At 40.0% G+C, this 21088-nt stretch overlaps 1 protein-coding gene across 2 annotated transcripts in view; it reads right to left on the reverse strand.

Moving 5' to 3' along the window:
• Positions 1–21088, reverse strand: part of ACSBG1 (acyl-CoA synthetase bubblegum family member 1) — a 37959-nt gene that overhangs the window by 6995 nt on the left and 9876 nt on the right. The window contains exons 3-11 of one of the 2 annotated variants that reach the window (XM_076348421.1): positions 12359–12576; positions 11941–12029; positions 11004–11124; positions 9022–9102; positions 6059–6208; positions 2967–3143; positions 2307–2488; positions 999–1229; positions 204–421 (exon numbers count right to left, since the gene is read on the reverse strand). In XM_076348421.1, coding sequence (XP_076204536.1) covers positions 204–421; positions 999–1229; positions 2307–2488; positions 2967–3143; positions 6059–6208; positions 9022–9102; positions 11004–11124; positions 11941–12029; positions 12359–12576 — 1467 coding nt within the window. Of the gene's footprint in view, positions 1–203; positions 422–998; positions 1233–2306; positions 2489–2966; positions 3144–6058; positions 6209–9021; positions 9103–11003; positions 11125–11940; positions 12030–12358; positions 12577–21088 lie in introns of both variants that reach the window. The other variant, XM_076348420.1, reaches the window with a different exon arrangement.

The raw sequence follows: 21088 nt of genomic DNA on the forward strand, positions 1-21088 counted from the left end.
TCCACCTATTACAGACTAGAGGGAAACCTTTCCTGAACAGGGCACACCATGGTTTTCTCATAAGAAAGTTTATTCTACCTTCCTATTAGGTCAATGCTGCTGGCATTAGAGGAAAGACACTTAATTAGATGGGCCACATCTGACACATGACTGAACAGTGCTGAACAGTTACCATAAACATGGAGCAAGATTTTGCTTATTACCTTTAATTCTTCCAGTGACATAGAGAAAGCCATCTTTGTCTAGTTTTCCTAAATCTCCAGAATGCAGCCACCCATCCTCATCAAAGGCTTCTTTTGTTTTGTCTTCCATATTTAAATAACCCATGAAAACAGTCCTTCCCCAGAAACAGATTTCTCCATTGCCTTCTGTATCTTCATCCACCAATTTCACTCTGCAGCCAGGTACTGGTTTACCACAGCTATTGGAGAAGGGCAGAAAAAAACCACAAGGAGCACAGAAATATTAAATATAATACTGATAAGACGTCTAACACACCAAATCCCTGAACCTATCAAAATATTAGTGACTGTAAATAACACCCTGCTGTAACTGTTTGAAAACTATGGAATATTAATTCACTAGGGCAGATATGTTAGGGTGCTTACCTAAGCACTTTTCGGCTATCTTGCCCTGTGCTTCCCGGTTGTTTTTTTTTTTCCCCCTTCTGTATCTTCAGGCGTAAAACCACTTTTGTATCTGAGGTCTTGCATTTGAAAGCTATCCTGCCCTGGGCCAGGGCTAGTCAGATTTAGTAACTGTGTTCTGCATATAATGCTGTAGATCACTTCCAGTGCTCTTGCCACGGCATGCTATGGAGGCAGCGTGTTCACCTTCTGACCTGGAAGTTATTTTGCCTCCCAAAGTCACAATAGAGTGGCAATGCATTGAGAGAAAACAAGTGATAAGATCTTTGCTAAACTTATTAAATACTCTTCTCATAGATATAATGAAACATACCATATTAAAAAAAAAAAAAAAAAAAGAGTAAAAGTTACCTGTGCTGCCGGTAAATATAGGGCCCAGATAGGCAATGTGGGCCTGTGGTCTCACTCATCCCATAGGCCTCATACAGGGTGATGTTCAGACCCAAGAAGAAATACAGTGTTTCTGTATTGAGAGGAGCAGCACCAGAAAAGTGCTTCTGACAGGAAGAAAAACCCAGTGCATTGCGTATTTTTGCAAGCACTAAGTGGTCTGCTAACCTTGTCCAGAACTGCTTTAAATCACTGCTGAGTACAAAACACACAAGAGAAGGAGACAGTAAGTCAGAGCAACCTATGAAATTTCCAAAGCAAAATCAGAAACAAATTTTGTTTAGAGATATATTTGCTATTTGGTTTTGGGTGTTGACAGAAGTTACATCAGTAAGAACAGGTTACATATTTGTCCTTTTTTCATTTATTCAGTGTCTTCCATTGCTAGTGAACTCCAGCTCTTGAGGTGTCTGAATACTGAAAATACATAAAGAATCTATAAAAATGTATTGTATAAAACAAAGCTCTTGTATTCCTGAGTCTTTATGAGTTAAATGTGTCTCTGAGAACCTGTATCACTAAGATCTGAAATTTGCAGGACCTATCTGAGAAGCTGAATGACCAGACAAGCAAAGCAGTATCACTGCACAATCTTTTGGAATACCATTTTCTGTAAGCCATTTCACACTTAATTGTGTCATGCTTTAAAGAACTTTGGAACAGAACTGTGAATTAAGTTACTATTTGAATTTATACAACATTCTTTATCTGGGCAATCTTATGGAAAAAAACACCAATGTTATTCAGAACAGAGATAAGGTATTTAGATCTCAGACAATTCGCAGGGGGTGTCCCCGAGTTTCTGTGCGGAGATGAGATGTTCTTACTCACATGGTGCATACCTCAAACTGTATGAGCCAGTCTGTCTGGGCTGTCCCCCAAAACTTCCCCCCTCTCATACACCTCCTCCAAATTCATGCCCTTTCCTCACACCAGTAACTAGCACTTGCACAGTCACATGGTGCACTGCATCAGGGAACTCTCCCAGCTGAAAACTAACCTGTTAATTCACGGAAGATGCACAGTTGAAGGACGTGTTAGCAGGAGTATGGTCTCAGGGAGGATGGAGGGACACTTTTAACAGTCACCTGTGTTTAAGGTCAGCCTGCTGTAATTAATAACTACACCCTCCCTATTGCATTATATTTGCTGTGTTGCCAGGCCAAATTTTACCCATTTACACTTAGACTCTCACTGATGCTTCATAGTTTATTACAAGCAGATAGCTACTTTCAGCTTGACAGAAATCTCACTCATTGTAATACATACCTGCTTGAGCAGTTTAGGTTTCTCTCTAAGCTAAGTGACATAGCCCATGACAGGATTTTCCTCTTCATAAATCCTGACTGAGCAGAAGTATCCTTTAATTTCTCCATGATTTTCTCCCATACTCGGGGAACTCCCATGTGAGATGTTGGCTGTACTTCTTTTAGTGTGTTGATCAAGCTGCCCTGTTAAAATCATTAAATCATTTCAAAACATTGCAAAAGGTCCACAGCAGTGATAAAGAAGTTTGGTGATGCAGTCTGCGTCTTGCAATGCTAACATGTAGAACAACACTAAACATACAGGCTATAAAGAAGGACTGCTGAACCTACTTCAGTCAGACATATACACTAACATGTGCCAGCTCCGACACATCGGGGGAGGTATGTATGCAAGAAGGAAAACGCACCGGTGGTTTAGTTCCTTCCGCTTCCCTTTCCTCCAAAAATTGCCTTAATAGAAGCTTATGGATCTGGATTATACATTTTAATTGGAGTCTAGAGCACTGGATCACAAGTCTAATAGATTTTATTTTTCCAAAATTCTTACAATAATGGACTCTCAATCTTCATCTTCTGCACCTCTTCAAAGATCATATTCTCTCCTTGGGATGTTTTCTAAGAGGAAGTGCAAGCTTAATTAGGTGCAATACAAGACAGATACCTTCAGAGCATCTGGCTCAGCAAAGTAAACTTGCTCTCCCCATTTGATTCCAGTCCACAGGTCATATATCTGCGCAGCTATGTGGCTGAGTGGGAGATAACTGACTATAGACTCCTGTTGGACCTCTGCCGGTTGCATATCTCCTGCTCTGCTGCAATGTGCTGATGTCCAAGTTATCTGTTTAAATAAATAATAAAACACATTAGGTACATTGTGGGTTTTTTCCTTTTTTCCTTTTAACACAAACTAAGGATTCTCATGCTATGCTAATGTAATTATGAAGAATCTGAGCTCACAGAAATTGCTGAAGACACTGCAATCTGACAACACACCAGACTGTCAGTTTCCTGGGGGACAATCAGTCAAAAGCAAGATGAACTTTGCAGCAACAGAGACTTGCAGATAACATAAGTAAATGCAGCCTTTCTGCTGCCTGACTTGGCTATGAACACTACCAACTCCCCACGCCCTAGTGACACACTGAGCAGGGCAGCCATGGGCTAGATGGACAAGGAGTAAATTGATCTACCCTTTCTTTTGCAACTCTCCTACTGTGCATACTTTCTATCAAGCTGACGCTTTTCACCAGTGCTATGTCTATAGCTTTACCTGAAAAAGAACAATAAATACTCAATGATCAGTGAGCTCACAGGACAGTTTAGTTTAGTATCAGCAGTGAGCTCATTGTCTTGTACTGATCATCACCTGGCTAAGCACTAATGAGGAAGATAGCAGTTGTATTCTGCTCCTCTGGAAGCCTCTGGGATATTCACCACAGTGGTTCACAAGTGACACTCCCACACACCGCCCCCACCACCATGAGCAGCATGAATATTTTTGAAGATGTGCTGCTTGACTTCTTAGTGAAACTGTATGATGTTTCCCCCCCTTCTTCCCAATTCCCACTTTATCTCAGAAGATGCAGTTCAAGGATGCTAAATATGCATATCTTCCGTTATCAGAACATAGCATATGGAAGACCCACAAATATATGTGATGGTATGGAGGAAGGGGGAAGATGTGCACAGCAAAAAAAAACCCAACACAAAACAAAAAAACCCCAGCTCTTTCTCAGAGGAGTCTGTAATCTAAAATGGGTGGGGCAGGACACAGAAATGAGATTATTCAAGATGGCAGGGAAGAGATACAAATCACATGCAATACCTTTTATCACAGTATGTTCCTGCCAGCTCCTTTTCTTTGTAATAAATTAGAAGGTACGAGCGTACATTTGGTCTAAGGAAATAGAGATTCTCAAGAGAGGTTTTTGAGAAGCAGCATCCTGTCAGGCCAGGCCACTCCAAGTTTAGATGGCAGCTTTAGACAAGTGGCTATGGGAGACTTGCACAATAGGCAGAATGGGATGTCTTTGAGATGTGGCTATATTGATTGCTTATCCTCCTTATCCTCCAAGCCTCGCAGCATGCAGGCACACGCACAGCAGATCTGTGTAGGTGCATATATGACTGACTCAGCACTGGTTTTGCACACAGACAGTGGCAAGTATCTTTTGACTAAAGAAGGCAGCAGCACAGTTACAGGCGAGGCATGTTTTCCACCGTTCATCAACATAAAAATAGTCTGTTTGTGATCAGCAGCCAGGAATAGTTTGGCAGCTAACATGGAAATGACACCAGACTCCTTTGAGATGGAAGAGCATAGGATTTGCAACGTCAGATGGCTCTTTTTGTCTATCAAGTCCACTATGTTCTGCTTCCAGATACTACTGTACTGATTCTCCACATTTGGGTGAATTACTCCTCACAGTGTGCATGTCTGCAATAGTTTCTGCATTATTTTAAGAGGAGAGGCCACAAGTTAGACCAGCCCTTTCACAGATTGCCTATGTGTTCATAAAGGCTCCCTACCACTTTCCACTCCTGCTCAGCCACCTTAAAAAAGTTAAATATATAAAAATCCAAAACAACTACAGTCCAGATCTTTGCTAGCAGACCCGAGGAAAGTCCTTTTTGCAAACGACTGCTTTTCTCTATCACTGGAACATTTTCTGTTTGCAACAATGCAGGTAAGGGTATTGTAAGTACCAGGGACTAGGCACTAGAGTTTTATTATCCTCCAGTAGAAACCCAAGTCTAGGAATATAATAACGCCAAAGTAAAAAAACCCCCACACATCCATCCCCAATTTTAGTAAAATTTACAAAAGCAGTCTATCAGGCTGTTTTGATAGTGGCTGGTAGATGTATATTTGTTTGTTTTAAGATGACCTGTGACATCACCTGAGAGACTTTATGGCAATCTGTGAATTGTATTTATGAAAATATGCATTAAATCTCACAAGAAAACCAGTGAATAAAAAAAAATTATATTCGTAACAAACTGTTCAACCTTACGAAGTGCTAGTTTGAATGGAGTTTCATTCTTTACCATGCTTATACTTTACCAGAAACAGCCGACTGCATTTTGAATATTGCTTTGTAGTTGTCCTGGTTTCGGCAGGGATAGAGTTAATTTCCTTTCTAGTAGCTGGTACAGTGTTTTGGATTTAGGATGAGAACAAAGTTGATAAAGCACCGATGTTTTAGTTGTTGCTAGGTAATGCTTACACTAGTCAAGGACTTTTCAGCTTCCCATGCTCTACTGACTGAGAAGGCTGGAGGTGCACAAGAAGCTGGGAGGGGGCACAGCCAAACTGCCCAAAGGGACATTCCATGCCATGTGACGTCATGCTCAGTACATAAACTGGGGAAAGCTGGCCGGGGGGGCCGCTGCTCGGGGACTGGCTGGGCATCGGTCAGCGGGTGGTGAGCAATTGTACTGTGCATCACTTGTTTTGTGTAGTATTATTATTATTATCATATTATTATTATTATCATTTTATTTCAATTATTAAACTGTTTTTCTAACTTGTGCTCTTCCAATTCTCTCCCCCATCCCACCGGGTGGGGGGGGAGTGAGCGAGCGGCTGCGTGGTGCTTAGTTGCCGACTGAGATTAAACCACGACAGTAGTACACTATCCATGTTGCAAAAGCAAAAAGATTTCAAGGCTCTAGTATGTACCCGTCATTTCAAAACACAGGAATAAATATCCTCATACTTTGTTTTTTATGCTAAGAGCCTAAAGTACATACATTATCATGACTCAGCATTGCTCCTTTTGGCTTCCCAGTTGTTCCAGATGTGTATATTAGTACACAGCATTGATTCGGCTTTTGGGAGTTAATAATATCATCCAAAGTAGTATCAGATATGTCATCTCCCAGCTCCAGAAACTCTTCCATCTAGAACATGTAACAGAAAATACAGGATAATAAATGGCTTCTTGCAAGTGGGAAAGATGCAGTACCTTATCAGTCTCAAAAATGGCAGAAAAATTCAGTGCCTTGCTCTGAACACGTTTCCAAGGCAAGTTTCACCAGGTCTTGCCTATGTAAGAAGTATGATAAGACTAGCTTAGAACTTAGTGTGTGAATTGCAAATAGACTATCTAAAATTGTGCTGCCACGAGTCTTTCCAGTGTCTAAGAAGGGAATGGTAATACTATTCCTCCTCCAAGATGGATACTATGGACAAGTCATAGAGGCTAAAATTCTGTTACTATCTCACACTGTTAGAATGATTTTGAGTCTTATTTAAAGGAATCTGGATGTACCATTTTTAAGTAAGAGTACACTCGTGACATTCCATCTATAATTCCTTCTCCTCTATATAAATACAAATATAAAGTAATTGGATGAAAGCTTCTTTGCAAAAGCATCATCATCTAGATGTGTGAATGTTTGCCTAAATTATCTGCTATTTTATAGCAAACAGAGCATATGGTGCTGGTCACAACTTCCATTCAAATTTGGCTCAATCTAGAATGAGCTAAACCTTGGCCCAAAAGAACGCTGAACCTGATCCTCTATGTTTTATCGGTTGCTCCCAGATACTTCTACTGCATGCACCTGATACGCTACTAAGCGTACCATTGATTACAATGCTAATTGAAAACTAGGGTATAACACTTTTTAAGAAAGTCAATAACCAAACTGTCAGTTTCTCATTAGAATCAGGTGATTCATACTGTGCTACAGAACTGTGTTATTCAAATGCAAGATTCAGCACCTCCATTCTTCAATGATTCCTTGGAGATATATCTAGGAACACATGGGATGGTAAAGGGGACGATGTGAAGGACAGCAGAGGTAAAAGAGGAGAGTCTGTGCTTGAGGGGGAGTTCATTGTTTCCTTCAGACCTCTGCCATTGTCAGTGTGCTACTAAGGTTACAATAGTTAGCCTCTGTGGCACCTAGGCTTCTTTTTCTTGGGTGGCAAGGCTGTCCTAAGGATTATTCTAATTACCAATCATCAGTTTTATACTTTCTTCAAACAAATGACACCTCTGAAAAGAGAGGCAGTACAATGTACAGCTGTAGCAAGTAGAGGATTTGTCACATCCTATCCCTTCCCACAGAATGCGGCTGCATCAATTTCCCTAGCTCCTGGAAAGCCTGGAGGTGTCGGGGATGTAATTGTTCCTATGTGACTTAGCAGCTGTTCCTGTTTTCCTGACCTTACTGTCTTCTCATACGAGAATGCGTTAATCACTGTGAATCTGTTGCCTAGGCTTTGTTTACTGAACAGTACCTGCAACAGAGAGTGTTCCCATTCCACAGAGTGTGAAAGGTACAAACAAAGTCACACACACTACTGGCTTTGCATTTGCCTTCTGGAAACATGCACTGATCAGTGAACTAGGGCTCTGCCCTTACTACAGCAATTGCTCATGACATGTTAGCTGTCAACTTGCAACACAAATCCCTTTTATCAAATGCCATGTGGTTTGGGTGGTTTGCTTTACATCAAACCTAATAACCAATCATTTCTGCCTTTGGTGATTTGATCTCCGATTTTTCCTTCAGATGACAAGCTATGGCAACTGTCAGACACTCTCACAGCTACCCTTCTCCATTGAGAAAATGTGTCCAACATGACACCTGAACAGGGGTGTTTTCAAATATATCAATTCTCACACATTTAGGTTTCAGCAACTGAATGTTGTTCCAGAATTAACTGCTAGCATTTATTCCTTTTACTAAGAAATATAAAATAGTAAGATCAACTTTGTAGGAATTTTTTTATTGTACTGAGATGCAAGGCATACTCTATACCAGTACATACAGTATTGTAACAGTAACTCTTTACTATTAACAGTTATATGCTATTCAACATAGCAAAAGAAGATATGATTAAAACAAGTGCAGAAGATTTTTTTCTTGTGTACCTAGTAACCCCTCACATTATCAAAATTGCAAATATTTTAAAATATTTCTACACGGTTCACTCTTCATTAATATCTTTTTTCCCCCAGTTGAAGATTTTCAGCCCAGAATCTGATAACCTGTAGTCCACTTAAAATGCTGATTTTTGTATTTTTCCTACTATTTTCCATTATATTTTCAAAATATATTGGAATAACATGTTTACAAAAATCTGTTCTGCTTAAAATCCTCATATTTCTTAAATTAAAGGCTAGACTTCTACCCCTGAGAAATTTCTGATCCTGGCTTTGTCCCTTTTTCCACTTTATCTTTACCATGTGATACGAAGATTCTACATATACTAAGAAAACGTGCTACTCCGTGTAGTCCGTAGTTATTTCTCTTCACTTGTTGTCTATCACCAGAAATATCTGTGCAAACAAAATCCAACTATCATGTGTAAAAGTACAGGCATTTTCATGTTCTTGGATCCAGTGTAACTAACCACAATTCAGTTTTCACTAGCACCAGTGGACAACTTTTATTTTTAATGGTTTGAGAGTACACGTTCCCACCTGAAGCCTATAGGTGTTTTGTTAATCCAGTCAAGTAAAAAGCCAGGAAGACACAAGACAGACAGTTAAGCAAGGTAGCTCTGATTTTAGATGTCAAGTATCAAACATGAAGTTACAGGTAAATTAAACTGAAGAAGCCGATGGAGCTTTTGAACACGTTTGCTGGAACACAGCAATGCATTCTAAATAGTAGACATTCCACAGATTAAACATAGTAGAAATTCATCAAATAAATAATACCCCATGAATTATAACTCTGTTCTAGCATTCACATACCGTATACAAGTTTGGATGTCTCTCTGGAACGGAGTCCTTATATAGCACAATAGCTTTCAAGTGCGGCAAGCGATTCCAGATCTGTTGGATTTTTTAAAACAAATTTACTATTTATTATTCATCTCTTGGTGGGTTTTTTCCCCACTAAAATACTGCCGAAACTGTAATGGCTTGACAGTCACAAGAAACCTCCTGTTTCCCTCCATCCTCAAATATTCTCCCCTAAACTCACAACCAACTAGCTCAACAAGGAGGGGGGGGGAAGAGGGGGGAAAAAAGGAGATGCTACGCAGTCTGCTCTAGAAAAATCTATTTTCAGTCAAAAGATTTAAAAAAGAAAATAACAAACCATCAGAAATGGCTCCTCAGCATCCTTTCTCATAATGCACCAAAGGGCACATCAAGGAACAGTCTAGGTCAAGCTAGAAGCTGACCCTAACTGCTGTGGTTACCAATATAGAGGAAGCCCCTCAGCAAAAACTGTTGTCAAACTGCTAAAAAAAGTTCTACCTTCTTAAAGAAAAAAAGGAAAGGAAGCCATATGCACATTTTAAGGATAAATAAAAATATAAAGCTGGAGGCTTACAGGCAGACAGCAATGGCTGCTGCTTTCAGTAGCTCTTTTTCTGCTTTGCACGGCCTGCAGAGAGCATTCATTTCACTGAACTTTGTGAGACCTAGTGCCTCATAGATGCCTTTGAATTAATCACATTCTGAACTGACTTGATCAACCTGCGCTAATACAAAAGCAGTGGCTTGACGGTAGCCATTATGTATATATTACTAGAAGGATAACAATTGAAATGTTATGTTATTATTTCAGTCTTGCGTTCTTCCAGGGGAAAAAAAAAAAGTTTCAGAAAACCGTCAGCTGGATAAAGCAGTGTTGGCCAGAGCCGTCTTTTCTTTTTCTAGATAGAAATGTGTATGAATCAAATCCCTTGAGTTCTTCAATTTACATTCTCCTCTCCACATTCATGACAGCACAGCCTGGTATTTAGTCAATGACACCGCAAGAAGGGTTGTCTAATTGGATGTTTTTCCAGAATACTTGTAAAAATCTCTCTTCCTCCAAATCACATATAAAACAAAACTACAAAATACAAAGCAATTAATATATAACTTATATGAAATACATTTGGAAAAAATCTATGGATATTTTCTCTCTGGCAGGTACATGTTTTTGGCAGAAAACTCCATCATGGAGGGTCCCCCTGTTTCAGCAAACTGTGCAATTTGGTGCAAGTTTGATGACTCATCTCCAGCCACGGGCCTCCCTCATATCTTACTGACAGACAAGCCCTTCCCAGGGAGCTGCCCTGTGCTCCTTCCCCAAGTCATGCAACAGGGATCTTTCTGTCAAGTTGGTCTTTCAATCTGGCACCCTTGCAGAAACCCACTCAAAGCTGCCACAGAGTTCTGTCAAAATTGTGACTGTTCACTTAAAGAGCCTCCTCCTTTCTCACTAAAGTCTATCTCATGTCAACAATCATGCTACATCAAAGTGCTGTAAACTCAGCAGCCTTTACGGTTAATATTACGAGCAAGAAAAGATGACATTTTGGAAAGAGGAAACTCTGAACGCTAACATCCTTAATATTTAAATGGAAGGCCTTTACAAACTTGCATCATCCTCATCTCTTCCATTCAAGCGGTCTGTGCTTTTCCGAACTGAATCAAGCGGTGACGTTATAAACATGGGATCAAAATGTGGGTTTTTTTCCAGGTAAGTTTGCAGTGAACCAGCCAGTGAGCTCTCTGCTGAAGAGAATCAGAACTGCTTAGATGTGAGCCACAGACACTATAGAGAACAGAGCTGCAAGTTAACCTCACAGCTCAAACACCAGATACCAGATTTCCAAATAAGAACACTCCCATGAAAGGTTTCACGATACAGATAATGAATATGGTATTTGGGACCAATACAGTATTGAGAAATGGGAAAATTATGGCTTTTAAGTAACCATTCAGCAATCTTGTACCTCCATTATCTTGTCCAATTGTTTCCGATTTTCCACAACCATGATATTGGTTTTGCTGTCATGAGCAATGTAGTGGCAGGCCTCTGGAGAATTGGTTGTATATATTCCTGTGACAATTCCTCTGTATCAAAAATGTAAATATATACACACACGTACATATATGAACATATATTTATATACATACACACATACATGCACTTAGTATCAAAAAAGAGAATAATAATTAAAGATCAGATGAAAGCTGAAAGAGTATGAAGATGTGGAAGTAAACAGCAGCACAGCTGTCATGTTTGTTTCAAGTATTCAGATATACATTAATATCTCTGATATATGCACATTACAAAAACTAATCTCTGAACTCTATTCAGTAGAAGATGCTGTAGGCTAGGATTCAGCTTTTTAACCCACTTGAGGCTACACGAGAGCTAGCTCAGGAAGTGGTGAAAAAACCACTTATGTCCTCTTTCTGTTCAAGCTGCACACAGATACCAATTTGAATTTCACTGGCACAGAAACAGCTTAAGAGGTAAAATCCAAATTGTATAAACAGGTATCAAGACAGAAGGAACCAGACTAGTTAGTATTTACCTGTCACTTCATCTACTTGAACATATCTTGCTGTAGACAAATATCATTAGTATAAAACTGGGAGTCTCATCTGTTTCCCACATCTTCCAGTGATAAGATACTGTACAATAGCTTCTGTGAGACTGTCACAGCTAGGCCCATAGCAAACAGGATCAATTTATGAGGGTCTGGACTATTTCAGATATACTGAAAACTATGAGACTCCAGTAGGTCGCTGAACAGGCTAACCAGCTGCAGCACAACTTCCAAGATATGAAACCAAATACTGATTTGCTACATTTCCAGACCTAGCAAAACAGAAATCCCCAAATCCCCCACAAAACCAACCAAACAAAAAAAAAAATCTTACCCAGCAAAAACAGCTCCAACAGCTGAGATAAACCATTCTGGAGAATTAAATCCAAGGATTGCTACACTGTGGAATCGTTCAAGACCAAGCTTAAAAATAATAAGCATAAGGTTATATAATATAGGCACTCTGGAGAGAAACATACAGCATGAAACAGACATACAAATATAAACCATGAGAAGTTTTGATTTACTTATTATTTCGATATTGACAAGACAAGTCAAGTTCCCTTAACAGCAGTGTTACCTCTTTAACCAAAACCAATTTTCATCATTATTATTTCAATACGGAATATTGAAATATCTGATCTTCAATTAATGGGAAAAGCCTCCTACATTGTGTTTTTGGGTGTTGTTTATTTGTTTGTTTTAAGGAGACAAAGGGAGAAAAAGGAATTGGTTTTGTTTCCTGTACCTACCTTCAAGAAGCTCTTGGCTGCTTTCCTGGAGAGGCAATAATACTCTGAAAAAGTTATCTTCTCCCACTTTCCATTCTTTTTGCTGGCCAAAGCATTAAGCGATGCATATTTTTCTAGGCTCTCCTTGAACATCTGATGAACTGTTATGGGAGTCTGTGGACATGAGTTATCTATTCTCAGTCTCACTCTGCCATCAGCACAGGAAGTCCACAGAGACTCTGGAAAGTAAAGCATTATCGTCAAGGTATTCTATCACTGAAAAATACCATGTGACTGTGTACCAAAAGACAAGAGGATTGAATAAAGACTGCAGGACTAAGCACAACTCTGGCACTTCCCACCTTTCCAATTTTATAACTATCAAATATGCCATGTAGAAAGAAAAAAAATCTTTATTTCTTACACTTTGTTCTGCATCTTGAATAAAAGTGCCACCACACAGAATTATGCTGATCTTCCGTGTGTTACTGGCACACTACCAATTCCAGAAGAATCTGTTTGTGCATGCTCAGCCCTGCACAACCCACCATCCCTTGAGCTAATGGAGCAGGTGGTGAACCAGAAGGCTACAGAGATCTGAAAGATCTGAAACCTCTGTCCCTGTTCAGCATCCAAGCTCCTTTTGCTTGTCATAGCTCTCTCCTCCCTCCTTCCCCTCCAGCTATTCTCCTTCATCCTGCCCCTATTCTCCTCTACTTACCACAGTTTTTTTTCCCTTGCTTATCTGCCCTGTGTTCTAGTAGGTATATCCACTCCACTCACTCCTGTCTTGCCCTATTTCCACACCATCTTTCACCTTCTTCTGCTTTTGCCTTCCTCACCCTGTCTTTCTATCATCCATTTTTCCCACCCTGTATTTTTCCTCCCCTTCCTTGACAGGACACAGACACAGAGCACCAACTAACGTCACCTGGCTCTCACCACTGGTGCCAAGGACTGGGGCAGTCCCTGGCATTCACAAGAAATAACTGTCTCAAAGATTCTACTGGGCTCTTGCAAACCCAGCAGCAACCAGGCTGAGTATAAACACACTCCTTCGAGAATCTGGGGTTTAGTAAGTTGGCAAAATTTAGGTTAATTCTCACAAGGAAGACAAAAAAAACACTCACAACTCCCCTATCAAACAGTTAGCTCCCATACTTCTGAACAAAATAGTACAAGAACATTTTAAGAACAACATTTTTTTTCTTTAGATTTACTTACATAAGTGAGGAAATATTTTTAGCATAAACATAAAAAAAAATATATGTTCTACAGACAGCTGGTGGAAAATTTCAGGCCAAAGAGCTTAGGTTTGTCAGAATTACAAGTAACAGAAAATACAACTTTTTGAAGTTTCTGATACAAGTTAATAAGCACGATTGTCTTTTACTACGCTTATGGAAAGCAAAAACTGTAAAGAAAGCTCAGCTAGTATCTATACAGTTTCCTGGTACCTCAGTGGCTGAAAAAAAGCAGTTCTGGAGTGTTCAAAAGTACAACATACTTCACATCTCTCTCAAATGCTGTTCCTCTAGTTGCTTCACAGAGGGCCTGGAAACAACCTCTCTGAGCATTTCTGGCAATATATGAACACATGAACCATAGCTGGATCCACGCGAGTGCTTTAGAACACACTTGCAGCCTCCCTCAAGTCAGGCTTGCAATCTGCACAGATAACCAGAGGCACAACAAGCTATTGTCAGCTCACAAACGTACATTAAAAAAACCCCAAAGCAACCTTCTCTTGCAGCAAAAAGTTTCATTACTTAGCTGTGTAGAAAAGCTCATTCATAATCAGCTGATAAAGTACAACTACTAAACTGAAAAATACCAAAACCAGTCTAGTTTGCTGCCAGTATTCTGTGAAACTATTTCTGAAGGTTTCACTGCCCCATGCTATATCCTAGCATGTGCAGAGCATTTTGAAGGGAGGGGGGGAAAAAAAAAAAAAAAAAAAAAAAAAGAAAAGAGAGATTCACCCTTCTGCCCCCTCTCAGGTAGGGAGATAAAAACCCTGGTGTAGAAAGTGAACTGAGCAGTCAAAGCTGTGATGTGTTTCAATCCAGGATTAATGTTCCTGACTCACATTATGTTCCATTCATGTTCCTGGCTCACAGTCTTGCATTTGTTCTCTTGACAAACAAAGTAATAATGACAGCAATAAACACAAATAAAGCTGCTTAATCTCCACCAAGATGCCTTCATCTTCTCATGTGTGAATTGCATATAATGATTTTCAAAACACAGGTATGGAGCTTTGCTTAGGTCAGTGGAGGAAGGGCATCATAAATCCAGACAGTTTAGAAAACAAGTAGCTATGAAGGATGCTATAGGTAATAGACAGACTTTATCAAAGTATAAACAGTGGCACCCAACAAATTTTATGAGTAATGAAGGCAAAGCAGGTGTTTCTGCACTTAACCTCACTGCTGGTGTGAAACGGATGAGAGATAAGACCCGTCAGACACAGAAGCTAGTGTTAATCCAAATGCTTATTTTCTGCAGTGACACACCAAAGCCCAGATGGAAAAACTCTGTATGACGTTCTGGCTTCTAAACCAACAAAGACAGCAGGGATTGCAGGTGTGGTTGGGCACAGGTGGGTGACTGCTCTGCTGAAAACAAAATCGTACCATACAGAGCTAAAATACAATATTCTAGTCCTTGTATCATAAAAAACCGCTCTTGAACAAAGATTATCGCTCTTCAAGGGAACTGAAAATATTAGCAACGCTCCTACAATAACATTACAAAAGTTGCCAATTACTACCTTTTCACTGCAGACATACAGTAGATAACAGAATAGTTTCCACAGAGAAGAGTGAAAAATCAATCAAATCATTGCAATATCTATACACAGAAACCAAAAATGTACTTTGAAACCAGGTCTCCTTTTGCTTTTCCTTATGCATTTTTTTCTGGTGTCAAAAAGGCATCTTTGATTCATACCAAGGACTAAGAAGAGAATCAGTTCCACAGAGACTCAGTGAATCACCTTAATGATACACAATATATATCGCAAAGGAATATAAACTTGAACACCCAATTCAGTGTCTGTTCTTGCATGTATTTGCAGGTAGAACTTAAACCTAAAACCAGTTCCTAAATCTAGGTAACAAGCCAAATAATTCTAAAGATCTAACTATTCTGTCCCATAGAATTTGTAAAAACAGCAGAACATGAACAATATATTCTGCTTTCAGTTTGCAAAGGGATTTTGAGCAGAGGGCTCATTCTTCTCAGAAAGAGCCTAGGAAGGAATGCCTGGCTAAATACTGAATGAATCGATTATGAACTTTGGGAAAAGCAAAATAGGTGCTCTGCCTCACCAGCATCTGAAAGTTAAATGTAATGTCCAGACTGGAAATGAACTCAGTACCACCTGAAACCAAAGCGGAAATCAGAATAAAGATCCTTTAAATACACTATTAGTGTTGGTACATTATACACTCATAGGTTTACAGACAGCATAAGAAAAAATAAAACAGCATTCCAGCTTAAAGCACTTAATGCCACTGAAAGTTCCCTATATGCAAGCAAAGAGGAATATTTGTTCCTTTCCTCTTTCTTCCAGTAACTCCTGCTACCTGCATCATACTTTGTACCCAACATGCTTTTTCATTCACTAATATGGGACCTTGGCTCATGTCCTTCATATGAATTCACTGAAGGTCAGAGATGGTGAGAAAAGATTTGCTCCTAAAGAAGACGATTTTGTCAGATAAAACAAAAAATGGCAGAGATTTTATTCAGATAGGTAGTCTTGACTGTCACTTTTTGAGCCTCTTCAAGTGTTTTTTTTCCCCCATGCCGTTCTCCTTCAAGGCCAAATTCCATGATCAGACTAAATTTTCCATGATTCACTGTCTTTGCTGCTGAAGGAAGACATCACTCAGAGTAGTCTCATACATATAGTGTATAACAGCATGACCGTACTGCAGTTTGTGTTAGGAATTGCTCTAAGGACAGCTGATCCAAATATTTTGGATTTTAGGTGTGCAGTTTTCCCACTAAAGTGTAAGTTTTCAACAAGAAACTTTACAGGAGAAAAAAAAAATAGTTAAAAACTTTATTTACTACTTAAAAAACACTTTGAAAGTTTTCAACTGATCTTTTACAATACAACCCTAGACTTGTGAACCACTTACATGTGAATACTGATTTATAAAAGTACATTTGTTATTCAAATATTTTCTACCAAGTCTGAAATAATACACAACATAAAAATACAAAAATTGTAATGTGTTTATCAGCCAATTATTATTCCTTTCCACTATGTATGACTGAACAGTTGTGACATGGTACAGGCTGACTCTCCCAGCCCAGATACCAAAAATTATTTTAAACAGGCAAACAAATAGCAAGTCCATGGGGGTTTTTTTTGTTTGGTTCCCCCCCCCCATGAATAATCAGTCTGGCTGAAACTGCTGGATCTCTGGAATGTATAAAGGAGACTGTGTACTAGTTAAAAAAAAAAAAAAAGAAATACACTTATCCTACAGTTTAAAGCTAATATATGAATGAAACCTCCTCTCTGTTCACTACGTGACCTGCAAGTATCCTGGTGACTGCCAGAATGGATTTGGGAATGTAAATGAATTCTCATGTTTATGGAGGAACAACTCTGAGAGCCATATAAAATGCAAAAGAACCAAGGCCACCTTTCAGACAGGTAAACAGACAGGCTGGTTGTGGAATCGCCCTGCTGCATGACCTGCGTAACTCCAAGTGGTATTCCATAAATGTGCCTTGGGAAGCAGGAACTAAAACAGTAATTTAACTTCTGCTTGAAACTGATTCAGATTTAACTCACAAAACAGTATCTTGATTATATGCCAGTTTCTGCAAAACATAACTCTAATGACGAGAGAAGGTATTCAGCTCTTTGCTGGAGGCATTTCTGATGGACAGTCATCATCCCAGATTCCACAGCTATGATGCCATCACATTCTGCTGACAATACAAATACATCATTCCTCCTCTCACCCATTATTTTTTAGTTTTCTTCAAGATGTCTGTGGCCCTGAAAGCTTAACTTCTTTTTAGTAAAAGCTGGAGCTGCGTACACCCAGGTTGGAGTCTGAGAGCTTGGCATCTGTGTCAAACTTCCCCTTGTGCCAATGAACAGATTAAACAGAAGTACAGAACTGAATTTCAAGTGAACCTGAATGTATCAGCCGGAATATATACATAGTGATTCTTTTTAAAAAAATACAGAAACCAGCTTCCTGTTGCTTGCCTGGCCACAGCTGGGGGAGGAGGAGGGTTTTCTGCTATATTATCAATTTTCCACAATAAACATGTAACTTTAAACTCTCAAACAGAAAAGACTGAATAAATAGCGGAAATCTTTTTAAACTAGCCAAAACACAGACAAATATTTCAGTTCATGGAAACTTGTACCTTTTCCACTGGAGGAAAAGTGAACATTTATGAATTGCAATAAAATATACTGCTCTTCACATCAGTAAACAACTACCAATGCAGATCAGAGAATTAAGATATCCTCCAAAGAATGCCTCTACAAACTGACGTGGAGGGAGTGGTGCATCAGGACGAGTACAGAATAAGCTTCATAACAATACTGACGCTTCTAAAACCGATTACGATGCACCGAAATGGAAGCGTGTGGAGGGTGTAATCAGGAGGAAGCATCACTACAGAAACATTGCCCAGGCATGCAGGAATGGAAACTCAAAACTCAGTTGGAATTGAAATTGGTGAGTGATGTGAAGAGCCACAAGAAGGGCTTCTACAGGTACAGTGGCAGCCAAAAAACCAAGGATATCATGGGCAACTTACTGACACAGGACATGAAAAGGGCTGATGTACTCAGTGCCTTCTTCACCTTGGTCTTTACTGGCAAGATGAGGCTTCCTGGGTTTCTATGCATAGTGGCAGGTGAAAAGTTTTACCTACAACAGCAGAGGAAGATGAAAGTAGGGACCACTTCGGCAAACTGGACACATACAAAAATGTCGATGGGCCCAGATGGGATGCTTCAGAGTACACACTGAGAGACCAGGCCAAAGTCATCGCAAGGCTGCTCTCCGTCATCTTTGAAAAAGCATGGCAATCTGGTAAGGTCCCCATGACAGGAAAAAGGCAAACGTCACACCTGCCTTCAAAAAGGGGAAGAAAGAAGATTCAAATAACTAAAGGCCAATCAGACTCACTTCAGTCCGTGGAAAGGCTATAGAACAAACTCTCCCGGAAATCGTTTCGAGCTATAAAATGGTGACTGCGACCAGCCAGAATGGACAGACTTGATTTGGCCTTGGTAAATCCAACCCAACTGCCTTCCATGATGAGATGACCGGCTCTGAGATAGGGAGAGCAGTGGCATGTTGTTTACCTTTAACAAGGTCTCCCCCAGCATCCTTGGAAGGTTTGGACTGGGTGGACTTGGAGTAACAGGTGAATAAAAAATTGCCGGGATAATTAGTCTTTGAGAACAGTGGTCAACATTTAGGTCTAGCTAGCAGTCAATTACAAGTGACATTCTTCAGGGGTTAGTCCTGAGAACAATAGTGTTTAATGACTGCATTATTGTCTTGGACAATAGAATGCACCCTCACCAGCTTCAAAGATGACACCAAACTCGGGGAATTGGCCAACACGCCAAAAGGCAAGGCTGCGATTCAGATGGACCTCAGCAAACCGGAGGAATGGGCTGACATAAACCTCAAAGCTCAACAAGGGTGAGCCTAAGTCTTGTATTTGGGGTAGGATAACCCCATGCAACAGCACAGACTGGATGCCAGCTGGCTCAGCAGAAAACCCCCTGTGGTTCCTGGTGGACAAGTTGAATGCAAGTCAGTAGTACATCCCCGTGGAGATAAAAGGCTAACTGCATCCTGGGCTGCATTAGCAAGATTATAACCAGCAGATCAAGCAAAGTGGTTATTTCCCCCTACTCAGTACTCATGAGGGTGCACCTGAAGCAGCGTGCAGCTTTGGAAGCCCCAGTGCAAGACAGAGATCCTGACAAACTAAAGCAAGTCCAGAAGAGGGACTCCCAGATGGTCAGGGGCCTGGAGCCCACCATGTATGAGAAGCCCTTAAAGGGGCTGGGTTTCTTCAATCTGGAGAAGAGAAGACAAAGAATGAATCTAACTGCAGTCTGCCACAGACTGAAGAGGGGTGCTATAAAGAAGACAGATTCTTCTGAGAGGCACACAGCAGAAGAACAAGAGGCAATGGACATGAGCTGCAGCAAGGAAAATTCTTGCTAGATAAAGTAAAATAATTTCACAATGCAGGTGACAGCCTTAGAAGAGGGACTGAGAGGCTGTGGAATCTCCACCCTTAGAGGTTTTCAAAACTCAGCTGAACAAAGCCATGAGCCCTCCTGTGAGCAGAAAGCTGGACTAGTTGTCCTCCAGTGGTCTTTTCCAACATAATGTGTGATTCCATCAGTATAAAACCAGCATGAATGAGTTCTCTCTTAACTTTACACTGGTTTTAAGCCAATATAATGCTTGCTGCCAACAGTAAGGTTACTCTGGATTTACGTACGCATTAGAAAAAACAAAATCTGGCCTGGTTCCACAGGAATGAGCTTCTATACATTGGTGGAAAAGAATGGGGAAAAAATTCCAGAACAACCCGGAGTCCTCATCAGGCAAATTTACTCCTGAGGTTGCAGAACATATCAATTATAAAATGAGAAAGACAGTTCTGCATAACTAGAAAACATCAGTGTCTCCTTCTTTTCTCTTGATATAAGAAACAGACCCACTGCAACTAGACACTGAGCTTCCTTCTCCCAAAAGATTTTTGGGAGAAGTTTTTGACATTCAGTCCTCATTTTACCACTCAGCATCTGCATAGCTGTGTGATGTTTCCAAGTCAAACACTGCTTCTCATTTAAATGGATAACAAGTAGTGCCACAGATTCCCAAAGTCAAATAGAAGACGAAGGCTAACTTAAATTGTAAGCTCCTGATTCATCAACTTAGCAACATACCTAAACTCAAACAAAGGAACTGCTTAATTAAAATGGATGGGGTGTGACTTGTGTTTGCAGGAAAATTATGATGGAACAGCTGGAACGGCTTCTATCCTCAATCGTTCACCTCACCTTTCTTCCAGAGGCTGTGGTCACCTCTGCAGGAGTGGCTGAATGGCATGTGCATTCCTTCCTGAGCATTGTGGTTTACAGCCCAGCATATTACTCTGAACTGCAGCCAGCAGCACCCTCTGGGAGAGAAGCAGGGTAGATAGCTGACAGCAGTAACCAGCGTCCCAGATAAATTCTTAGAAAAATAGGTCAGAGCCTTCATGAGCACACAAGCAAGTACTCTGCAGAATCACAGCCTCAGTAATAATCTACGTATACAATGTGTCTCTCAAATAGTTCAATAAAAATACCCTGAAGTTGAAAACAGAAGTTAGTTATCACCTTTACCCACCCAGATTTATTTTCTGCTTACTGAAAATGAAAAAGCAAATGCCTAGCAGTTCAATTCTTGGAAAGAAACCTATTGCGTATCAAAGAATTACCATTTTAAAAATAAATATATATGCATATAGGTGTATATGTATTTATACATATATATAAAGTCTGCATGTGAGATTCCTACATAGATCTGTTATTTTTCAAAACCCACTTGCAGTCATTGCTTCAGTTGTCTCATAGAACAAATATTCCCTGTTTAAATGAGCAAATTTAGATACCAGTAGCAGCCTCACCAAGGCAACAGGGAGCTCCCTCAGGGCTGCAAACCTTCCAGAGAACCTTGGAAA

Source organism: Aptenodytes patagonicus, chromosome 10, assembly GCF_965638725.1.
Source record: "Aptenodytes patagonicus chromosome 10, bAptPat1.pri.cur, whole genome shotgun sequence".
NCBI classification, from domain to species: domain Eukaryota; kingdom Metazoa; phylum Chordata; class Aves; order Sphenisciformes; family Spheniscidae; genus Aptenodytes; species Aptenodytes patagonicus.